The 18994-nt window shown below is 40.0% G+C and overlaps 2 protein-coding genes across 2 annotated transcripts; one reads left to right on the top strand and one right to left on the bottom strand.

Moving 5' to 3' along the window:
• Window positions 1-221: 221 nt before the first annotated feature.
• Window positions 222-13993, bottom strand: LOC119723460 (sodium/hydrogen exchanger 9-like). The gene is made up of 15 exons (XM_038194126.1): window positions 13368-13993; window positions 12773-12993; window positions 12534-12611; window positions 11088-11164; window positions 10275-10375; window positions 9561-9666; window positions 8637-8763; window positions 8175-8280; window positions 7572-7774; window positions 6884-6995; window positions 6464-6617; window positions 5108-5162; window positions 3902-3984; window positions 3396-3489; window positions 222-2560 (listed from the first exon to the last, which is right to left on the bottom strand). Exons 1-15 carry the CDS (start codon window positions 13717-13719, stop codon window positions 2357-2359), a joined length of 2073 nt encoding a protein of 690 aa, XP_038050054.1. The 5' UTR covers window positions 13720-13993; the 3' UTR covers window positions 222-2356.
• A 567-nt stretch (window positions 13994-14560) lies between these two features.
• LOC119723461 (NXPE family member 4-like) lies at window positions 14561-18862 on the top strand. Its single transcript, XM_038194127.1, has 6 exons — window positions 14561-14788; window positions 15550-15731; window positions 16292-16419; window positions 16737-17303; window positions 17488-17540; window positions 17702-18862. Exons 2-6 carry the CDS (start codon window positions 15558-15560, stop codon window positions 18508-18510), a joined length of 1731 nt encoding a protein of 576 aa, XP_038050055.1. The 5' UTR covers window positions 14561-14788; window positions 15550-15557; the 3' UTR covers window positions 18511-18862.
• The last annotated feature ends 132 nt before the right edge of the window (window positions 18863-18994 follow it).

An 18994-nucleotide genomic window follows, 5' to 3' on the forward strand; every position in this document is an offset into this window, starting at 1 on the left:
CCTGCAAGTTTTACGGAAATTCATTGTTCGGCCACAATTGAAAAATTAGCCTGATATTTTTATCAAAGTTTGGCCAAAAATATACTTTTTTCCAAAGAATGGAACGTCCTTCGAGGGCAAGAGGAGAATCAAGCACGATTCAATCAACCAAAATTGTCAAGATTTGGGTGGGGCGGTTGGGGAGGGAATCATTAATTAGAGAAAAAAAAACTTCGACCCAGTTTGTTTTTGACAATTAAGCAGAAAACCAACACATTTTATTGGTTCTTTCCTACTTCGTACAATAGCAATATTTACATTTGTTAATAGATACTGACAATTAAGCAATGCATATTCAATTAGTGAGCATAAGCAAGGGATCAGAGGGTATACAATATCACCTCAAATGCATAGATAGATACATACATCACATCAACACAATTGAAACACCACTCATTACTATGCAACTGACAAAACACTCTCGCTCTATTCGAAAGCTATGAAAAAATCCACAAATTTTATCATGATTTTTTTTTTCCTTTTTATTTATTATTATTATTATTATTTTTTTTTTTTTTTTTAGCAAAGTAGCAAAATCATACCGATATTCAGAAAGACTGTGGTCACCAAAGGTGGTTTCGGTTTCAGTTGTCAAGATTCACAACAATAAATGGTATAAATTATTTTGTTTTTATCAATTCGATCATTTTAATGTTTTCTATTGATCCCAGTGCAATATCAACGGTGTGTGTCTGCAAGTTTATCTAAAAGGAGAGAAAGTAACCTACATATGCCAAGTAGTATTATGTAACCCAAAACATAATGATTAATCCACTTTATCGGCTTGAAAGCCTTTGAGATTAAAAAACCTGAAAATTAATGTTTTTATAACTACATGAACTTTGAAATACTGATGGAGTGCACAAATTATACAATATACATGCACGTTTCTTGGATGGGGTTTCTGTCATTACAGACGACTGGAACAAAAAAATTTTAAAATTAAAATAATTGATGGGAAAAACATCTTCACAATGAAAAGAATAATGTGAGACAAAATGAAAAGGAAGACGAATCAAAATTTAAAAATCATTAATCTTATTGGTGAGTGTGCTACATGAGATCTTGATCTGAAATCTGCTCTTGTGAAAAAAAATAAATAAACACAAATTCGTTCTATTCTAACGTTCTTACAAATGACAAAAAGGTCAGGATTTGCAGGCGAATATAAAAAATACACACATTAATAAGGCAGGGAGGTTTATAGGAATCGTTAAGTTTATAAAAAAATAATAATAATCAAAAGCGAACAAAAAATATTGATAACATCAAAATGGAAACAAAACGACCCATATTTTTTTGACTTTGTCAATACTGTACACAGCACAGATATTCAATGTTAAATAGACACTGTATCATATCATAACTTCTGTAGTATGGAGTGCCATCTGAGTCAAAATTCATAGCACACTGCTCAATATACATAAATATGTATTGTGATATATTCTCAGTCTTATTTGACTGTTGTGAGTTTGTTTCATTATCAAGCACACTTTTTGTTTAAGTTTAATAGACTAGGTTAGACGTTGACATACTATTTTTTCCAAGGAACAAGAACATCAAGTTAAAACCACTGCTCCACAAGAATTATAAATCAAGTTCAATGCTACTTTGCTGATAATGTTAGAGTTATGCAATTTTTTTGCGAGTCCCAATTCACTGTGAGCTAATGACAGAATGAAATTTCAGTGTCACATTGACATAGTCACCAACTTGCGGCCGGTTGTCTCACGAATGGTCATACACATGCAGTGGCGCACCCAGGAATTGGTTTTGGGAGGCTCAAAAAATTTTTTTTTACAAATTTGTTAAAAGTTGAATTTTTTTTTAAAAAGTTTGCCCAAAATTTTTGGACGCAGAAATAATTTTTTTTTTTTTTTTGAGGGGCGGCCAATTTTGATGTTGAAGGCGCCATTTACACCCCTATTATACTACTCGAAAACAGGCCACATTCATATCACCAAGGCCAAATCGTGGGACTAAGAAAAAAAAAAATTTAAAAAAAATACAAAATTGACAGCCTCTTGGGGAGGGGGGGGGGCTCAAGCCCCCAAGCCCCACCCCCCCTCTGGGTGCGCCACTTTACACATGTACCATTTGCTGTTGACGCTCAATGTCCATAACCAGGGATACTACTTATATACACTTTCATGGAATTTATAAATTGTGGCAACAATAACGGTCTAAGTACAATAATTTGGCAAAATTTCTTTTCCCCATTTAATTATTTGCATACATCTTTATACCAAAAAAAAAATAATAAGCTTTTTACACTACACATATGCTGCTATATGTTGGACTCTAAGTATTGACATTTTTACACATCAGTTGGCATTTGTTGTAGGTTCAGACCTTTAATTTGGATGTTTCCCAGTCCGAGATCCTCGTCCAGTACCGTGTCGTCTTCCGTGTGATTGGTCGGCTGATTTGTGTCGGTGTTGGAGGAGGATTGTTGCTCCGCGGTTGAGCTGTTATCTTCAAGAATCAAGTCGCTGTCGCTGTCTTCATCTACGTGTTCATCCTAAAAACAATTATAGATTTTTTTAAATCAAATAGTTCATACCAAATATATATATAGGTCGGCAATGATACTAACTTGGAGAAATTAGGAGGACCTGGGGATCTCACTACAGCCTTGTTTACTTTGTTTACTTGTTAACTTTGTTTACTTGTTTACTTTGTTTACTTTGTTAACTTTGTTAGCTTTGTTTACTTTGTAAAGTTTGTTTACCTTGTTTACATTGTTAACCTTGTTAACTTTGTTTACTTTGTTTGCTTTGTTTTCTTTGTTTACTTTTTTTACTTTGTTAACTTTGTCAACTTTGTCAACTTTGTCAACTTTGTTTACTTTGTTAGTTTTGTTTGCTTTGTTTGCTTTGTTTACCTTGTTTACTTTGTTTACTTTGTTTACTTGTTTAATTCAGTAGGCTCTGAACATAAGACTTGGTATGGTGGCCGACATTTCAGGTCAGTGCAAGAAACAACAAAGGGAAGTCACTTTTGGCAAAAATCGATGTGAATATGTGAGGCGTTCTGGTAAAATGCGACAGAACTTGGCAGAGGTCCAACAAAATTCTCCTGACAATACAGTTTGTAGCACTTCAATCAGGCATTCTGTTGACAAGTTATGGCTGTTTAAAATGATTATTTATCGACATGTTTAATAAAAAGTAAAATACTTTGAAAAAAGACTTTAAAGTTTCAAAAGTTTTGAAAATCAGAAACAAATTACCCACATTTCCTTTTTTCCCGCTATAGCCTATGCCCACTTCTGTCTCGTTTTACCAAAATGCCTCACATATTTCAGGATTCTTGGTTTCAAATTGTTGGATATATTCAGCTAGTTTCTGACTTACCCTTACGGTGAGACACCTGGCTATTGGATAACAGCACAGTGGTAGCGTCTCCTTCAAGTCTGCACCTTTCCTTGTGAAGATGGGTTTGAAAAACCTGAGAGACTGGTTAAGGAATTTTACTTCTTTTCTTTCTTTGAGAGAGCAGGTTTTTAAAGACTATCATAAAAGCTAAATAACTCAACCAACAAATATTTTCTTGATATCAGGTTGAATTTTGATTGTAAATAAATTCAAAAAAAGTCAGTGAAAAAGTAATGAAATATTAAAATATTCAGATTTTAAAAAAATATTTTTTTTAATGTTTTTTTTTTCAGAAAATAGTCAATAGTTCGCATTTTTGTAATAGCCGTAGCCGTAACAGATCTCTAAAACACATTTTGTATGTCGACTTTGATTAATTGAGGGCTGCATTGCCATGAATAGCACACCAAAGTAAACAAAATCAGTGATCATAAAAATTCAATCAAAATATGAAATTATTTTTTCCACCAAAAAAAAAAGGATACTTGGTGTCCAGATCATACCACTGCCTCACAATCCACGCTTGCTCGTACCTCTTCCTAAGACGTACATCATGCTCCGTGCTTTGCTACAAAGACAACCAAGCAAAGGGACATTAACTTATACACCAACCATCTGATAAAAAAAAAATAATTTGATTTGTCAGTACCAAACTTTCAAAAAAGTCTGAGGAACTCAAAATGGGAAAAAGGGCAAATTGTCGAAAATTACTTTGAAGAAGTTCAGAAATTTGGACGTACTGAGTATTAACCCCTTAAAGCCCGAGTCCATCATTTGCAGCTATCCAAAAAAGTAACTGGCGTAATTATTGTTGAAAAACATACAGGTTGAAAGATAGTAAGGGGACTAAACTCCCTGTGAAATTATCCTTTCCGGCAAGCTCTCATTTTAAGAAATCAACGAAAGAAGGCATTTCAACGAAAGTAGGAAAATTTAAATTAGTTGTTCGTTTTGTTATTCGGCGCAGCGCGCACAAGCATTGGAACGACGCACAGGCCCGCACGGTTGCTATAATTCGTCGGATCAGTGCGCGTCATCGCGTAAAGCTGCAATTCAAAACAATTCGAAACATGATTTAGCAACTTTTGATTTTAAATTGAGATCCTACAATGCTGTTTTTCTCGGAATATGAAGCTGAAGCTGAGCTGAAACTTCATCAAGTAAGTTGTTCAGTATCCTTCATTAGATTTTGAACACTTTTGTTGCTTCAAACGAACAAAATGCACTAATTACAAATGATGGACTATATCTTTAATGCCGGTAATGTTGGGCCACGGACAGCTGCACTTTGAGTGGAATGTGTACGTGCAGGCATTCAACCGTTGTCTAATAATAAATGTGGCCATGCCGCAGAAATGCGGCAATAGCAGCTGGCTTTCATTGAGCTGCATCTATAGCCGTCACCCGGCATCAAAGGGTTCATGTGTAGTAATCTTCAAGAACAGTACATCAAGAAAACAATACCCTTGCTCAAGGACCAAAAACTGTAATAACGTTTCCTTTAAATTTCTTTTTTTTTGTGGGGGATGTTTCAAACAAATTGTCTATAATTTGTAAGCACAAAGGAAAACATGAATACGAATTCTTTGGCAGAGCACCAACAAAGCTGTCAGCAACATGTTAATAATTTACTCATTGTATTTCATGTTTGTTTTTTGGAAAGGGGGGGGGGGGGGTGTTTCTCAACCTACCGATCCCATGACCTGCATGCCTTGCTGCGTCGTGTCCTCGTCTGACACCCCGACCCTGGAAACAATCATAGTGGAAGTTGAGTTGCCCCCATCCTCGGAAACAACCATCACGGCATTCCAAGACGGCTCGCCTGGGTTTGCCCAGAACGAGCCCGAGTGTCGCACTGAGACCCTTTCAGGTTAATAAATAGGCAAAACGGCACGCATGCAAGAGAGTGAGACAGAATGAGAGAAAGAGAGACAGTGATACCAGCTAAAACACCAGGGGACCAGTTTCATGGAGCTGTTGTTAAGCCAAAAAAAAAAGAGAAAATGAAAATGAATTTAAAAAAAAATAGGAGGACAAGTGAAAGTTAAAGGCCACTGTCGAAGTTTCCATAAGAGTCTATGCTGCAAATGGGTTAAAAAGCAGTGAGTGTTTGGTGAAAGGAAGTGTGTATGGTTAGCAGATTAAATTAGCAGTAGCAGAAATGTGACTGTGGAGAGATGTTAAATGACTGGTTACACACCTATGTTCCGACACACCTATGTTCGGACTGCTCATCTTCTTGTTCCTTACCCTAACCCTAAACGGGCTAACACAATCTTATGTGCAGGTTGTCGGAACATAGGGGTTTCGGAATGTGGATTAAGTGACATATGTGAGTATTTTTAGCAAGTGTAGCTAAAACAAGATCAAGCAACAAGTACGTGGCTTCAACAATGAGCAGGCACATGAAGGATAAAATGGAGACCCTCGTTTTCATTATTGAAAATGGTTATGAATAATGAACATGTTCTTGGGCTCAAAAGGGACTGGCAGTCTGCAACTCTAAAAAAAAGAAGTTTAAAACAATTTTGCCCTATTTGAAGGCTGATGAAGTTCATTCCCTCAACAGGTTCAACAAGAACTTGGGTCATTATAGGAAAGTGCTAAGATTGGCACCTCAGATCCAGTGACAATTCACATTCAGCAATCACAGTGTAGTCTTCACGGATCTTGACTGAGATAGTGTCCTTCTATACAATTACAAACTGAAATCTTCCACATAGGGGTTCTGCAGTATTTGAAAGATTCAGGACTGTTAAACACAGCCACGATTACTTTTCATATGGATTTCAGTAAATTTTGTTTTTTAAGTAACAGACAGGTATGTAACTGGGAATTTAGAAAAAAGAGAGGAAACTCCAAAGCACACAAGACTTTGTATAGTATTTTTCAATTTGTAATGGCATTCATGAGAAGTAAAAAAAAATGAGGAAATCAGCAGACCCGAGGAAAAGTTGCATGCCTGAACAGAACATGCCCCTGAATGTTGAAAGATTCAGGGAAGATCCTAGTAAAAAGAAATTTTGGGAGTGAGATTGAAGACATACCTTATTTTTAACCACGTCAACATCTGCGTTGTCATGCCGCCACAGAGCACCACTGTGATCAAGACGATGACGAGGGTTGCCGTTAGCGACAGTTGCCGAGCAGCCGTTGCCGTGTTGCGGATGGCTAGGGCAAAGGCTATGGCTCCCCTTAAGCCTACATGAAAAATTGATGAAATATTTGATTTTTAAAACGCTTTTCTGTAAGTAACAGCAACAAGGAAAGAGGATTAAAGTTATATTCTTATATTAAAAAAAGGGCAGAAAATCCGTACACAAGAATGGATACTTGAAATTAAGAGACTTCTTAATCTTGAAATTACTCAAATATTTTCCCTAAAAACAGCTTCTTAAAAACAGAATTTAACCAATTTTTGCAGTTGCATCTTGTAAGATTTAGCTTGCTTAGGGTTAATAACCAACCTGAAAACATGAGCATGTGTTGAATGTTCCAAGGGATCTTCTGTTTGCGGCCCAGATTCAGCAGGAAGGACAGGGGGTAGATGTTGAGAAATCGACCCACCAGAATGGCAAGCTGATCAGACTTGTGAGTTAAGGAAAGATCAAAAAGAAAACATAACAAGCATCAAATCTGGCAATCAAAAAATTTCGTTCTTGGATATTTTGAATAAATCAGGTTATTACAAGAATGAACGCTTAACTAACCAATACACCGACAAAACTAATTCATTTTAAGTGATTTTGAAAGTTTAAAGTGAGAAATATTCATCAAAAATAACCAAGAAAGGATACTTAAAGCAAAGATATTTGCTTGTTTGCATTTGTGGGCTTTGGGACAAAGTAAACTCTGTCTAAAATGTTTCTCCAATTTCATCTGCATGAAACAAGAAAGAATACTTTAAAACCCTTGATGGGTAGCCTTGGTCAAGGCGTTCGACGGCTGATGATCGATGGTTGGACGCGAACAACATCAGCCGAACACTGTGCACTCACACGTACTGTACGAAGCACGAACAGCGAGTCCCCACGCGGCTAGGCTACAATATGCAAATCAGCTGATGCTGGTACCATTTGTTCTCTCGGAAAGAGAGAAAAGTGGGTAATGTGGCTTGCCAATGGACACAACAAATGGCCAGTCTCACAAGGATACAAATGCCGAGAAGATGAAGCCAGCATCCCAGTTCATGTTCCTGGGATTGAACATGGAGATGCCCATGTAGGAGAAGATGAAACTCTCGGCCAGGAACTGAGTCAGCTCCGCAACCTCCTTGGTTCGCTTCTTGGAGTCCTCCGAGAGGTTGTTGTAAGTGTAGTGGGCCTGCATGATCCCACAGAATAGCACCGCCACAATTCCTGCAAAGAGAAAGAAAGGGAAGTTTGTCGGTCTAATGTCAACAGAACTTTGTCAAGTTCTAGTTCAAAGATTAAACTTTTGGGTCTTTGATCACAGGTTCCAGGTTCTAGGTAGTATCACTCTCAATGTACTTTGGGTTTGTGTTTGGGTTCTACTTAAGGTTCTGAGATGTCTTGGTTCTTCAATTTGAGGTTCTAAAACTAGGCTGTACAATTCTTTAGTAACTTGGGGCTCAAGTTCAAGTTATGGGTTATCTCATTCATTCATCTCCGGTTTCAGGTCTGCGCATCGATACTCTCTAGATACTCCTTGGGTTCTTATTTTCGTTCTTGTTCAGGGCAATCTCAGTTCTTAAATCTTAAGTTGAATGTCCAGACTGGTTATTTTTTTTCATCTCACCAGTAAGCTGAGCAGCCTCTGCCATCAAGTAGCTCATGTAGGACATGATGAAGAAGATGCCAGTCTCCAGCAACGGGAAGTCACGAATCCGGGTGAATTTGGTGACGTGATGAGAAAATTTGGTTAAGAAAAATCTACTGAACATCAATAATACTGATAACAAAATGCATGAACGTCTACTGTAGACACGTTGTACACAGGCGGCAAAACCACCTACCCCAGATTCCTGGACACCGGTTTTGCCTACTGGCTGCTTTACCACCTGGCCTGCTTTGTGGCAAGCGCCCGCTTTGTCTGGCCCACTTCGCTAGGGAAGTGACTTCGCTGCCTGGCCCCTCTTCGGAGGCGAAACGACCGCAACTCTTTTTTTATCAGCATTGAGGGGGTACATATGCACATTGTCCATTACTCCAGCAGGAATTCCTAAGCCAAAATCAAATTTAGTCTGCAGTTAAAGGATATCAATGCTGTGATGATGCCCATGACTGATCCTATGGCAAACGAACCAATGAAGACACCTATGAAGGTGCCTAGAGCTTTGAAGACAGGTCCGGCTTCAAAGGTTTCACTCTCGTAAGACTCCACCGTCCTGTGGAATCAAAAGGAGAAATGCTTAACCCTAACCCCCTAGGCCCTTGTTGCTTACAACCATCTTCAATCCTCCAAAATCCTCCAAAATTTTGCAACTCCGCCTAAATTTTTCAAAATTGTCAGACAGTCCTGCCTCAAAATGCATTCATCCTCAATCCTCCAAAATCCTCCTCATCCCAAAATTTTGCACTCGTGTTTAAATAAAGGATAACCAACGCCAAATCCTTCAAAATCATCAGACAGTCCTGCCTAAAAATGCATTCATCCTCAATCCTCCAAAATCCTTTTGTGCTTCAATCACCATTCATCCTCAATCCTCCAAAATCCTCATGTGCTTCAATCACCATTCATCCTCAATCCTCCAGAATCCTCATTTGATTCAATCACCATTCATCCTCAATCCTCTAGAATCCTCCAAAACTGCCAGGAGGATTTTGGAGGAGTGAGGTGGGTTAGGGTTAATGGCGCACAGACTAAAGAGTACAAACTGGAGGATTTAAGACATTTCACAAGACTGTGTTATAAAAGTTCATTCTTAAATAATGAATATTCCTTTCCTTTAAATGGCACTGTTTGCAGCAATTTCTGCAAAGAGAACATATCACTCATGAAAAGCTACATATCAGATCATAATTCTGAAAGCACCAACTATATGATCAAAGTGAAGGATTTATTTTTGAAAATCAGAGCAAATAACACATTTTCCATTCATCATTGAAAGTGGTCTTTGATGGCCCTGGTTTTCTAGAATTATGACAAGAAGTTTCAAATCAATCCATGAGTGTTACTTCATACCTGGATAAGACAATAGCCACAGCGTCGTTTAGAACACTTTCTCCAAAGACAAGAATAAACATGTCCACGTCGACTTGAAGATCGTGAAACACTGCCAAAACAGTGACTGTAAATGCAAAAAAAAGTGGATTGCTGTTGAAAAAACACGACATTACAAGATCTTCATGCCCTTTGGATAGGCCAAAAAAAAAAAGTTCTGCTGCTGGTTTCCATTCCTACCCGATTCTGACAGCCCCTACCCTATTTTTTTATGGGAAAAATGAGACAAACACACCCAAACCCATACATTTCTACCTTTTACTCTTGATTACACGCAGACGCCTCCATATGATTGTACACAAAAAAATCCCCTACCTACCTAACCTATTTTCAAATGCCATGTAATCGGAAGCAGAACTTTTTTTTTTGGCCTTAATATATTAGTCTGTCTCAAGTCGATGATTCATCAGGCTGGTCATTATTATTGGATTTCTGAGCCTGAAAAGATTAAGAATAATTTCTGTTTCCCCCTGGATGGGATGCCAGTCCATCGCAGGTTACTTCCCAGCTATAAACCTGTACCAATTTATACTCCTGGGTGGAGAGAGGCAAGTGGAGGTAAAGTGGCTTGCCCAAGGACACAAAATATGTTCAGCAGCTAGATTCAAAAACCTGACCCTCTCATGATCATTATGAGTCACAAACCCTATCCATTAAGGACACAATTTGACCCACCTGGATCCGTGGCCGAGATTAAAGCACCAAACAGGAGTGAATCCTGGATGCTGAAATCGGTCCGACCCATCGCCTTGACGACCAAAGCATACATGATGCCACTGTAATAAAAAAAAATAAGTAAAAACATGAAATCTTCCAAAATCCAACACTTCATTGTGCAATAATTTAACTGTGCCTCACTTAGCATTCTCTCCACTAACCATTCTGAATTCTACAAAATCTTCTAGCAAACAATAACATTGGTTAGGCCAAGTAAAAAAAAAAATAAGTTACCCGTCACCTTTTTTCCCTGGCCGCCTCCTTTTTTAAAAAGTTTATGTTCCTTTTTTTAATTCATACATTTCAAATTTATTTTCCACATATATTGTCAAAAAAACATCTTTGATTGTTTCCAACAAAATTGTAGCAAACGGTTCTTGCTCTTTCTGTATCAGCAAAATAGTTAAGAAAATTGAAGAATCCATCCGCTATCATGGAAAATCCACCATATTGGGAATAAAAAGCAAACAAAAAAGCGCCTGCCTCCTTTTTTTTTTTTTTTTAAAAAGGCCAGATGAGAAACAACTTAACATTTTCACTCAGCCTTGCATCTTGCCATTATGCACACCTGTGTCCATTAGTGCAAAAATCAATACAGAGTTGACCTCAAGTCGTGCAAACGCAACGCAACTTTGCAGAACAGCTCAGGCATTTTTTTAATACTATTTGCGACCGACCATAGAGTAATTAATGAATTGAAGAGACCATAAAACATACAGTGATCTATTGAGCAAAACAGAAATTACATTCAAGGGTTTAGATTTGACTTACCCGACTACAAAACAAGAGATGGTAGTTCCAATCATGGCAAAGGTTAAAATGGACCCCAAATTTCGGAAGAAGTGACGCTGAAAAGGAAAGACCAAAATATTTTTAAAATTATACCACTTGGATTTAATAATGTAATTGAAAAAAGTACTTTTTAGCTGCGGTATAGCAGCTCAACAAATCAGCATGTCTCTCTGTGAGTTAGTTAGTTAGTTATTAACAAGCGTTGACATTGTCTATTGCACCTACATGTTTTGACCGATTTCAACCAAACTTTGTCAAAAGTATCAGTAGCCCAGCCCCAACATGTCACATGACCAAACTGGGCTCAAAGGTCATCATGGGGTCACTGGGGTCAAAAACACAAATTTGTTGGCCAGCAGCTTCCGACATATTTCCGATCGAACTTGTTTTCTAAAAAATTCTCGGACAGCTTCATGTCATGATTAGAAACATTTATTTTGATGCTGCATAAAGGTAGACACATAATGTTATATATTAACTCTTTCAGTGCCAAACTCGTACATGTACGAGGTATATTTGTTAGTCCAATAGCGCCAACCTCGTACATGTACGAGGTAATGTTCGTAAATGTTCGTACTTAAAATTGCCAAACCTCGTACATGTACGAGGTAGAGTAAATATGTTATCAAAAGGGGGCGCTCTTGCTCTTTCTAATGGTACCATTTTCATGCATGTACGACCTGTATTTATTTTTTCATTCGAGTTCTTGCGAGAGGGCGCAGTACTAAATCTCGTATTTTCTGCAAAAAGTGCGGAATCTCCCTGTGTTCAGGCCAGTGTTTCAGGGTGTATCACTATGTTTGTGACTACTTTTGACTTACCAATATATCAAGGATATACCAGAGAGTAACAACAACAAATTTAGTGAGTAAAACCTATTTACTTTTTTTTTTACAGAATTTTGAACAATTAACAAAAACGCTCGAAGTTGGGCGCTTTAGGGTTAAACTTTTCAAATTTCGCGGGCACTGAAAGAGTTAACCCTAACTCCCTAGGCCTTTTTGCTAGGATGTAGCCTCAATCCTGCAAAATCCTCCAATTGGCCTCATGAAAAAATAGCATATAGCCTCAATCCTGTAAATTCCTCCGTTGTTTCTTGAATATGGTCCATGGAGGGATGACCACTGCCTGAATCCTGCAAAATCCTCCGGCTATGACTGTCAATAGGCTGAGGCAGAGGCAGTGACATCCTGGAGCAGTGCGGAGGATGTCAAGTATAATCAAGGACTAAATTTATGCACGGCTGAGCATAAACAACACAAGGTCCGGCCCAAGACCTTGACACAGTGCGTACTCCGAAATCAGCAACGCACTTTGGCCATGTAACTTCAATCCTGCAAATTCCTCCAATTTGCAAAAAGGATTTTGGAGGATTCAGGGCGGTTAGGGTTAATGTTATAGAAGGGTTAACTTATAAAAACTTACTCTTTTGAGACTGTAGCCAGCGTAAAATATGATGGGTGGAAGCAACATGTTGAAGAAGACTTCAGGGTCAAAGTTCACCTGCAAAAGAGTGTGACATACAATGTACATTTAGGAGCTATTAGCCAGAATCTTGCAAGAAATTGTAAAATACAAACACAAAATGGCATTAAGGAGAGTTGCAGGGTGCATGAGTGAATATCGCATTTTGGTTTAGGAATGTCACAAAAATTGTGGAGCACCTTTTCAACGAATGCAGAGGACACATAGTGAGAGCTTTCTTTGATGACGCCCGCCCTGTCGTATTGGAAGGTCAGGGAAGTGTTGCTGGGATACCGCAGCGTTAGGTGGATGGTGGAAGTGGCCAATGAGATGTCGCATTCCTTGGCGGGATACTCAAAGGGTTCGGGTTTCTGTCCAGTCATGTCGGCCGTGTTCCAGACTATAGCACCAACTACAGCACCTGCACACAAAAAAGTGATGATTGGCCTAATGCTTTTTTCATCTTCATGTTTTGTTACCAAACAAAAATCTCATTTCACATAACCAATGAATAAAGAGCAAAAACTTTGTACAGGACATGACTATGTTGTTAAAGAATTTTCAGGCAAAACAGTACAAACTAATGTAAGCCTAGGCATTTAGTTAGGCCTAGGCCTCAGTCATGTCAGTTCAATGGAATAAGGTTGTTTTTGTTTAGACAGTGGATATTTTGCCATGACTGGCATTAACTTCCTAATGCTAATTTACTGTCACCTGACTGTAGTGTTACAGGGACAAAATGACACATTTTCGAATTAAATTTTGTAGACATCCAAGAAGATATACTCTACTTACCATAGATCATCGCCAGACCCGTCTCGTGTACAAACCGGAAGCGATGAGCCTTGAACAGCCAGATTGTCAAAATGGTCAAAACCAACAGCGACAAAAACAACAACAAATTCAGACTGTCATATCGATGCTGGTTTAAAACCTCGTCTTCCTCGATTTTCTCAGGGTGATTGATCACGTCACATGGTGCTGGTGTATTAGATACCGTTGTATCTTGCGGTGAAACTGTCGTTGTATCTTGCGGTGAGACTGTCGTCTGACTTTGGGCCGTGAGTGCACTCGCAAAAATGAGGAAAACAGACGATAAAATTTGAAGAGGAAACCCACGTAGACCGGTCCTCCTGTAAATCGCCATCTTGAACCCCTCCTACTTGTAATTATTCCGTGAGGTTAGCTAGAATACATGGGCTTCAGGGTGATGACGCATACACGGATTGCAGAAACCTATTATTTCTAATAGATTTTTACCAAAATTTATGTCGCAGTAAAAAAACTATGAGGTACTAATGTTGAAAATTGCAATCATCGTTTGAGAGACATGAAACTGATGCGCACGTACGCTCTATTTCTCGTAATTTCTCTGCTTCATAATCATACGATTTTCATAACTCCGCCCTTTCGACCTCTAGCCTATCCAATCCAGCACGCGCGACCTACTTCATCATCACCACGAGAATTGCAGAGCGCCCTCGCTTGTTTCAATAATTTAGTTGTGGCATAGAGTGGTCCCCCGCCCCCTGAAGACAAGACAGTGGTGAATACGGATTATGATGGTAAAATTTTACAGATTCCTTTCGTAAAAAGTAATTCGATTCGCATCTTTAGGCCCCGAAAGGTAATAAGTCTAAATCCTTCAAAAACAATTCAATTTCTTCAAAGTCTTGAAAACCCGGAGACTGTCGCCGCCCCCGCCGCCCCGCCGCCCCGCCGCCCCGCCGCCCCGCCGCCCCGCCGCCCTCAAGCCATGCGCCCTCTTTGGCCTCCTCTGAATTTGGGACACTGATGAGACCCCAGAAAAATTAAGTCTCCCAGCCCCCCACCACGTTGCCCACCTCCCGGCACATTGAACCTGACTCGCATAATGTCTGAAATTCCGCTATGTATAAACTGCATCTTTAATGCAAACAGAATTTATTTGCATATCACGCGTGTTCTTGGCGGCGGCCACTCCGAATTCATGGACTTCGCACCTTTTAAACATTGACAGAATCACTGTGTGCACAGTCAGGCATACGAACCTACGTGTAACACGTAGACAATAAACCTCAACTGTTTTCGTGGACAGGAATATAAAACTTGGTACAGAAATATTGAAATGGACGATCGATTTACTTGATAGGCTTAGCCTGATGGACTTATTCGAAGCCGTGTCGAAACCAAACTGCAATATAGACCCTACTTCAGTGTCCAAACTCAATCAGCAGGTAAGTTCTGAGCATTAAATATTCATGCATGAACAAAAATGTGTAATGATTATAATGGGATGGAAGGTAATTACGGGCGAACGTTCGAAATAATTATAAGACCTAATAACTGAGACCTATGATACTCAAGATCATGGAGGATGGTTGGGTGTTTCTAGAGGCATCCTAATGCATGCAATGTCTGCATGAATGTGTTTGCAATACGTTGATTAACACGATACCATCGTCCAAAACCGAAATAAATGACCACCGCACGCAGCTGATGGTGATCAGAAGACTCGATCAGATTTTGTTCGATTTCTAACCGTCTTCTCTTTTTTGTCACACTGATTTTCACATCATTCGTGTCCTTCTGGTGACAGTAAAGGAGGCCTGGTTTTTCGATGCCGTGGTCAGCCTGGTGGAAGGGAGGGTCGTTTTTTACCATGTGGACCTTTTAACCGTCTATTACGCGCACATGCAATATAAAACTGAAATGTTAATCAATCGCGAAAAAAAGGAGTCGACCTGCAGCTTAATTTTTTTTTTGGGGGGGGGGAAGAGATGGTGGGTCGTCCTGCCTTTCCCCGTGACACCCCCCCCCGCTGCTATATGTAACGAGTAGCCATTGTATTATGATCCTTGATCCACTAAATAGAGAACTGACTGACTGACTGGCTGACTGATTGACTGACCGAGAATTTTGGATCAAGCTCAACTTGACCCGAAAGTAATAGGCCTATACGTGCCTGCATTCTCTTTTCCTTCTCAATCTTCACCAGATGTTTAGATGGAGCAGTTTCGACAGTTTTCCTGGAAAGGAGTGACGATTTTGGCCAAGATGGACGAGGAGACGGAATATCTGACCTCCTTGCCCAGGAGGTCTCGGTTTGTTGTCATCGTCTTGTTGTCTTTCTGCTTCATCAGCTTCGTCTTCTTGTATGCGAGTTCGTCCAAGCCGACCGTAAGACTTTATCTTCCCAATATAATATAATCCAAACAATAATGCAACCCCCCCCCCCATTGGCCGTTTCTCAAAGTGTCTGTGGTCACTTGACCAACATGGCGTGATCTGATTGGTTAATATACTGTTTGATTAATAAGCAGGGGAAGGACTCATTAAACAATTTTCTATCAAAAGTTGAGACTCATCATTAGCGACGGTTCAAGCACTTATTAAGTACAATTATGTTCAGGGATGTCCCCTTATCCTAACTCTCCGTCATCAGAGATCTCCAGAAGAAATGTTGACTTTTTCATGTTCGCTTTAAATTTGTAACCATGTCTTGGAGAACAGATAAGATTATAACAGGATGTTAGATGAGACGAAGTTACTCTGATTATAGGATGTGCCATGGGTTGATTCCTGACGAAACCTTCACACTGAACTGCACGATTCATTTAGATACTTGCAGAGACATTTTAATGGTCGTGTGTATTCCTTCCTCCTCGTTTGACAGTTCTGGACTTTCGTTACGTCCCAGTTTTATACTTGCTTGGTAAATGTCCTTTTTTCACACACAGGTGAACTCGATAGATGACTTGAAGAAAGCCTGGAATATGGGACAGTATAACGTTCATCGACTCGCAGACCAAGAGAATAAACACAAGAGCCCATCAGACATCACTCACGCCCAGAGCTCGACATACAGGTAGATTTCGGGCTGGAATGAACATTTAAAAATGAAATTTGAAATCCGTCGGTCACTGAAATGTGTATGTTCCAAGGGATGATGTGGCCCTCAATTGACATCAACGCCCGCCCAAATAACTTGCTTGATAAGAATTTTGGACCCGGACTCCGAATTAGAGTTATTGACTCAGTGTGGGTCAATATGATTGGGAAAAAAGACGCTCCGTCACGGTTTAGAGCTCTTTTGTACTTTAAGCATCATCTAACGAAAGACATCGAGCCAAAACAGTATTATAATTTGTTGTCACTTCGATTCGAACATTATTTTCTGCACAGGTTCGGTCCATCTAGTGGTCTGGTAGTCTCCAAAGGAGCCACTTTGCGGCTGGTTATCGAGGCTAGAGACAGGGCGGGGAAACAAACAAAAAGAGGCGGAGATATGTGGTACGCTACCTTGAACTCACTCAAGCCCAAAGCCAGCACGGCTGGCAAGGTATCGGACAATGATGACGGGACTTATGACGTCACGTTCTACGCCGGCTGGGAGGGCGTGGCCAGAATCGACATCATCCTGGTGCATCCAAAAGAGGCGTGTTCATTCGTGGAGAAGAAGGTGTGGCCAACAGAGGACCGAGTAGTGTGGGTGGGGACTTTCAGGGTCAAAGATCAGTCGAAGGAGGACCACACTGAGACATGCGTACTGCGACGCAATGAGACAAATTGGGCCAAGAAGTGTGAGTACTGGTACCCTAGCGAGATCGGAGGAACCATGCTGATATGCGGCAAGCCAGAAGACGAGGAAAGATGGACATGCGATGACCTTTATGCTCTCAAGAGTCTGGATGCCAGGATTGCACTGGCTGCCTCGGAGCTCATCGAGGGCAAAGAGTACTTATTTGAGGGGTAAGGTAACAATCGAAGACTAAAAAGACTAAAAAAAAAAGAAAAGATAAACCTTATTGGTCACACTATTCATGTTTTTTTTTACTTACACTGTGCCTCTGCTGGGTGACACTTTATGCTCTGATTGAAGATAGGTGTCTTGTACAAAGTTACTCACACTTCCATTCGGTTTCTTTTTTTTTAGTGAGAACGTCATGCAGATAGTCGACGAGGGACCAAAGCACATCCAAATTGAAGGTAAGGAAAGTTTCCTCATTTTCCATGGCAGTAACAAAAGGTCCCTGCATTATTCACTCGAAAACCGCAGTATAGTTAGCTTCCTCTCGAAGAACGTACTGTTACAAACCTCATCTGTATTGTTAACTAGGACAGTCACCTTTTATTTTTGACCTGTACAGGTGCAACAGACCAACAGGTCGTTCCCGCACTTTTGCCACCATGCCAGCCTGGGCTCCAGGCTCCCGGTAATTCGGAGGGATACTGGCTGAACGATCAATGGCACTCCCTCCGTTGCCAAAACTTCCAGTGGGGCGTCAACGACAGCAAAGCCCAGGAAGCGAGCCGATGCCTCCGCGGCAAAGAGGTGTACTTCCTCGGTGACACCACGGCCCGCCAGTGGTTCGAGGCGTTCCAAGAATCCATCGGGTTGAAGTTCTTTCTGCGCAACGACGATGCCCATTACCGCTTCCTCCGCCACCACCCGTCTTTAAACCTATCCGTTCTGTATCAGGCTCGTCCCTTGCTGACGACTTCATCCAAGGTCCCTTTTGAGGAAGTCCAATTTGAGGTAGACGTGCTGGATAGTCTGAAAAATCCCAAATGCAACTATATCATCTTCTTGAGTCTCTGGTCCGATACAAACTGGGATCGTCCGAGTTTCACCAAACGTCTGAACCTCACGAAGGAGGCTATTGAGCGCCTCACAGTGAGGTGTCCTGAGGCACGAGTGGTCGTAAGAAGTCCGCATCCCGTAGCGCATGGAACTTTCGAAACCTCAGCCTACGCTGATAACATCTTACTTTTTGGGATAAAGGATTTGATGACGGAGACATTTCGGAATACCCAAGCCTCTTTTCTTGATGTGTGGGACATGAGTTTGGCTTACCCTAGCCCTAACAAGCGAGACATGCCCCATGAGGTTACACAACAAGGAGTGAACCTCTTCATGTCGTATGTGTGCCAGAGCTCAACAAGAAGTGATACATAAACTGAAATACCAACTGTCGAAATGACACAAAAAGTTTAATAACAACTTTGACTTTGTATTCATCGACTGCGCTTTAACTACTTTGAATAATAAGAAGAGATCAGTTTGCGTTCCTGTTTCATGGATAAGCTCCATTTGCCCACCTTTAGCCTTTTGATGTAACAAAACAATAATAATACTCATCAGCAATAATGAGGATTGAAGATAAAAGTTGTGAAAATCAGTTTTAAATTGTCAAGAATCCACAAAGGGACTTTAAAAAACAGTTTCTAGGTGAAAACACATGCTATTTAGGTAAAGACTTATATGATTATATGAGAATAAATATGAGGGCATCTTGCTGCGATCTTGTTTTTAAACCTGATGTCAGTTGTAAAGTTTGTTTTTGTCCACAGCTTGAAACCTCATAATAACAGTACACTCCCGCAAACTAACCTCAATGAACAAAATCAATCTTGTTAGAGTCCAACAGAAAAAAATAATG

This window comes from Patiria miniata, unplaced genomic scaffold (assembly GCF_015706575.1).
Source record: "Patiria miniata isolate m_02_andy unplaced genomic scaffold, ASM1570657v1 HiC_scaffold_17, whole genome shotgun sequence".
NCBI lineage: Eukaryota > Metazoa > Echinodermata > Asteroidea > Valvatida > Asterinidae > Patiria > Patiria miniata.

Excerpts from the sequence above, each read along its gene's own strand:
- LOC119723460 (XM_038194126.1), bottom strand. The coding sequence starts at position 13,719 with ATGGCGATTTACAGGAGGACCGGTCTACGTGGGTTTCCTCTTCAAATT. Across the intron at positions 11,165-12,533 it reads CTGGCTACAGTCTCAAAAGA|CGTCACTTCTTCCGAAATTT; the intron begins GTAAGTTTTTAT and ends TTTCCTTTTCAG. Across the intron at positions 3,490-3,901 it reads TGGTATGATCTGGACACCAA|GTTTTTCAAACCCATCTTCA; the intron begins GTATCCTTTTTT and ends CCAGTCTCTCAG.
- LOC119723461 (XM_038194127.1), top strand. The coding sequence starts at position 15,558 with ATGGAGCAGTTTCGACAGTTTTCCTGGAAAGGAGTGACGATTTTGGCC. Across the intron at positions 15,732-16,291 it reads CGAGTTCGTCCAAGCCGACC|GTGAACTCGATAGATGACTT; the intron begins GTAAGACTTTAT and ends TTTCACACACAG. Across the intron at positions 17,541-17,701 it reads AAAGCACATCCAAATTGAAG|GTGCAACAGACCAACAGGTC; the intron begins GTAAGGAAAGTT and ends TGACCTGTACAG.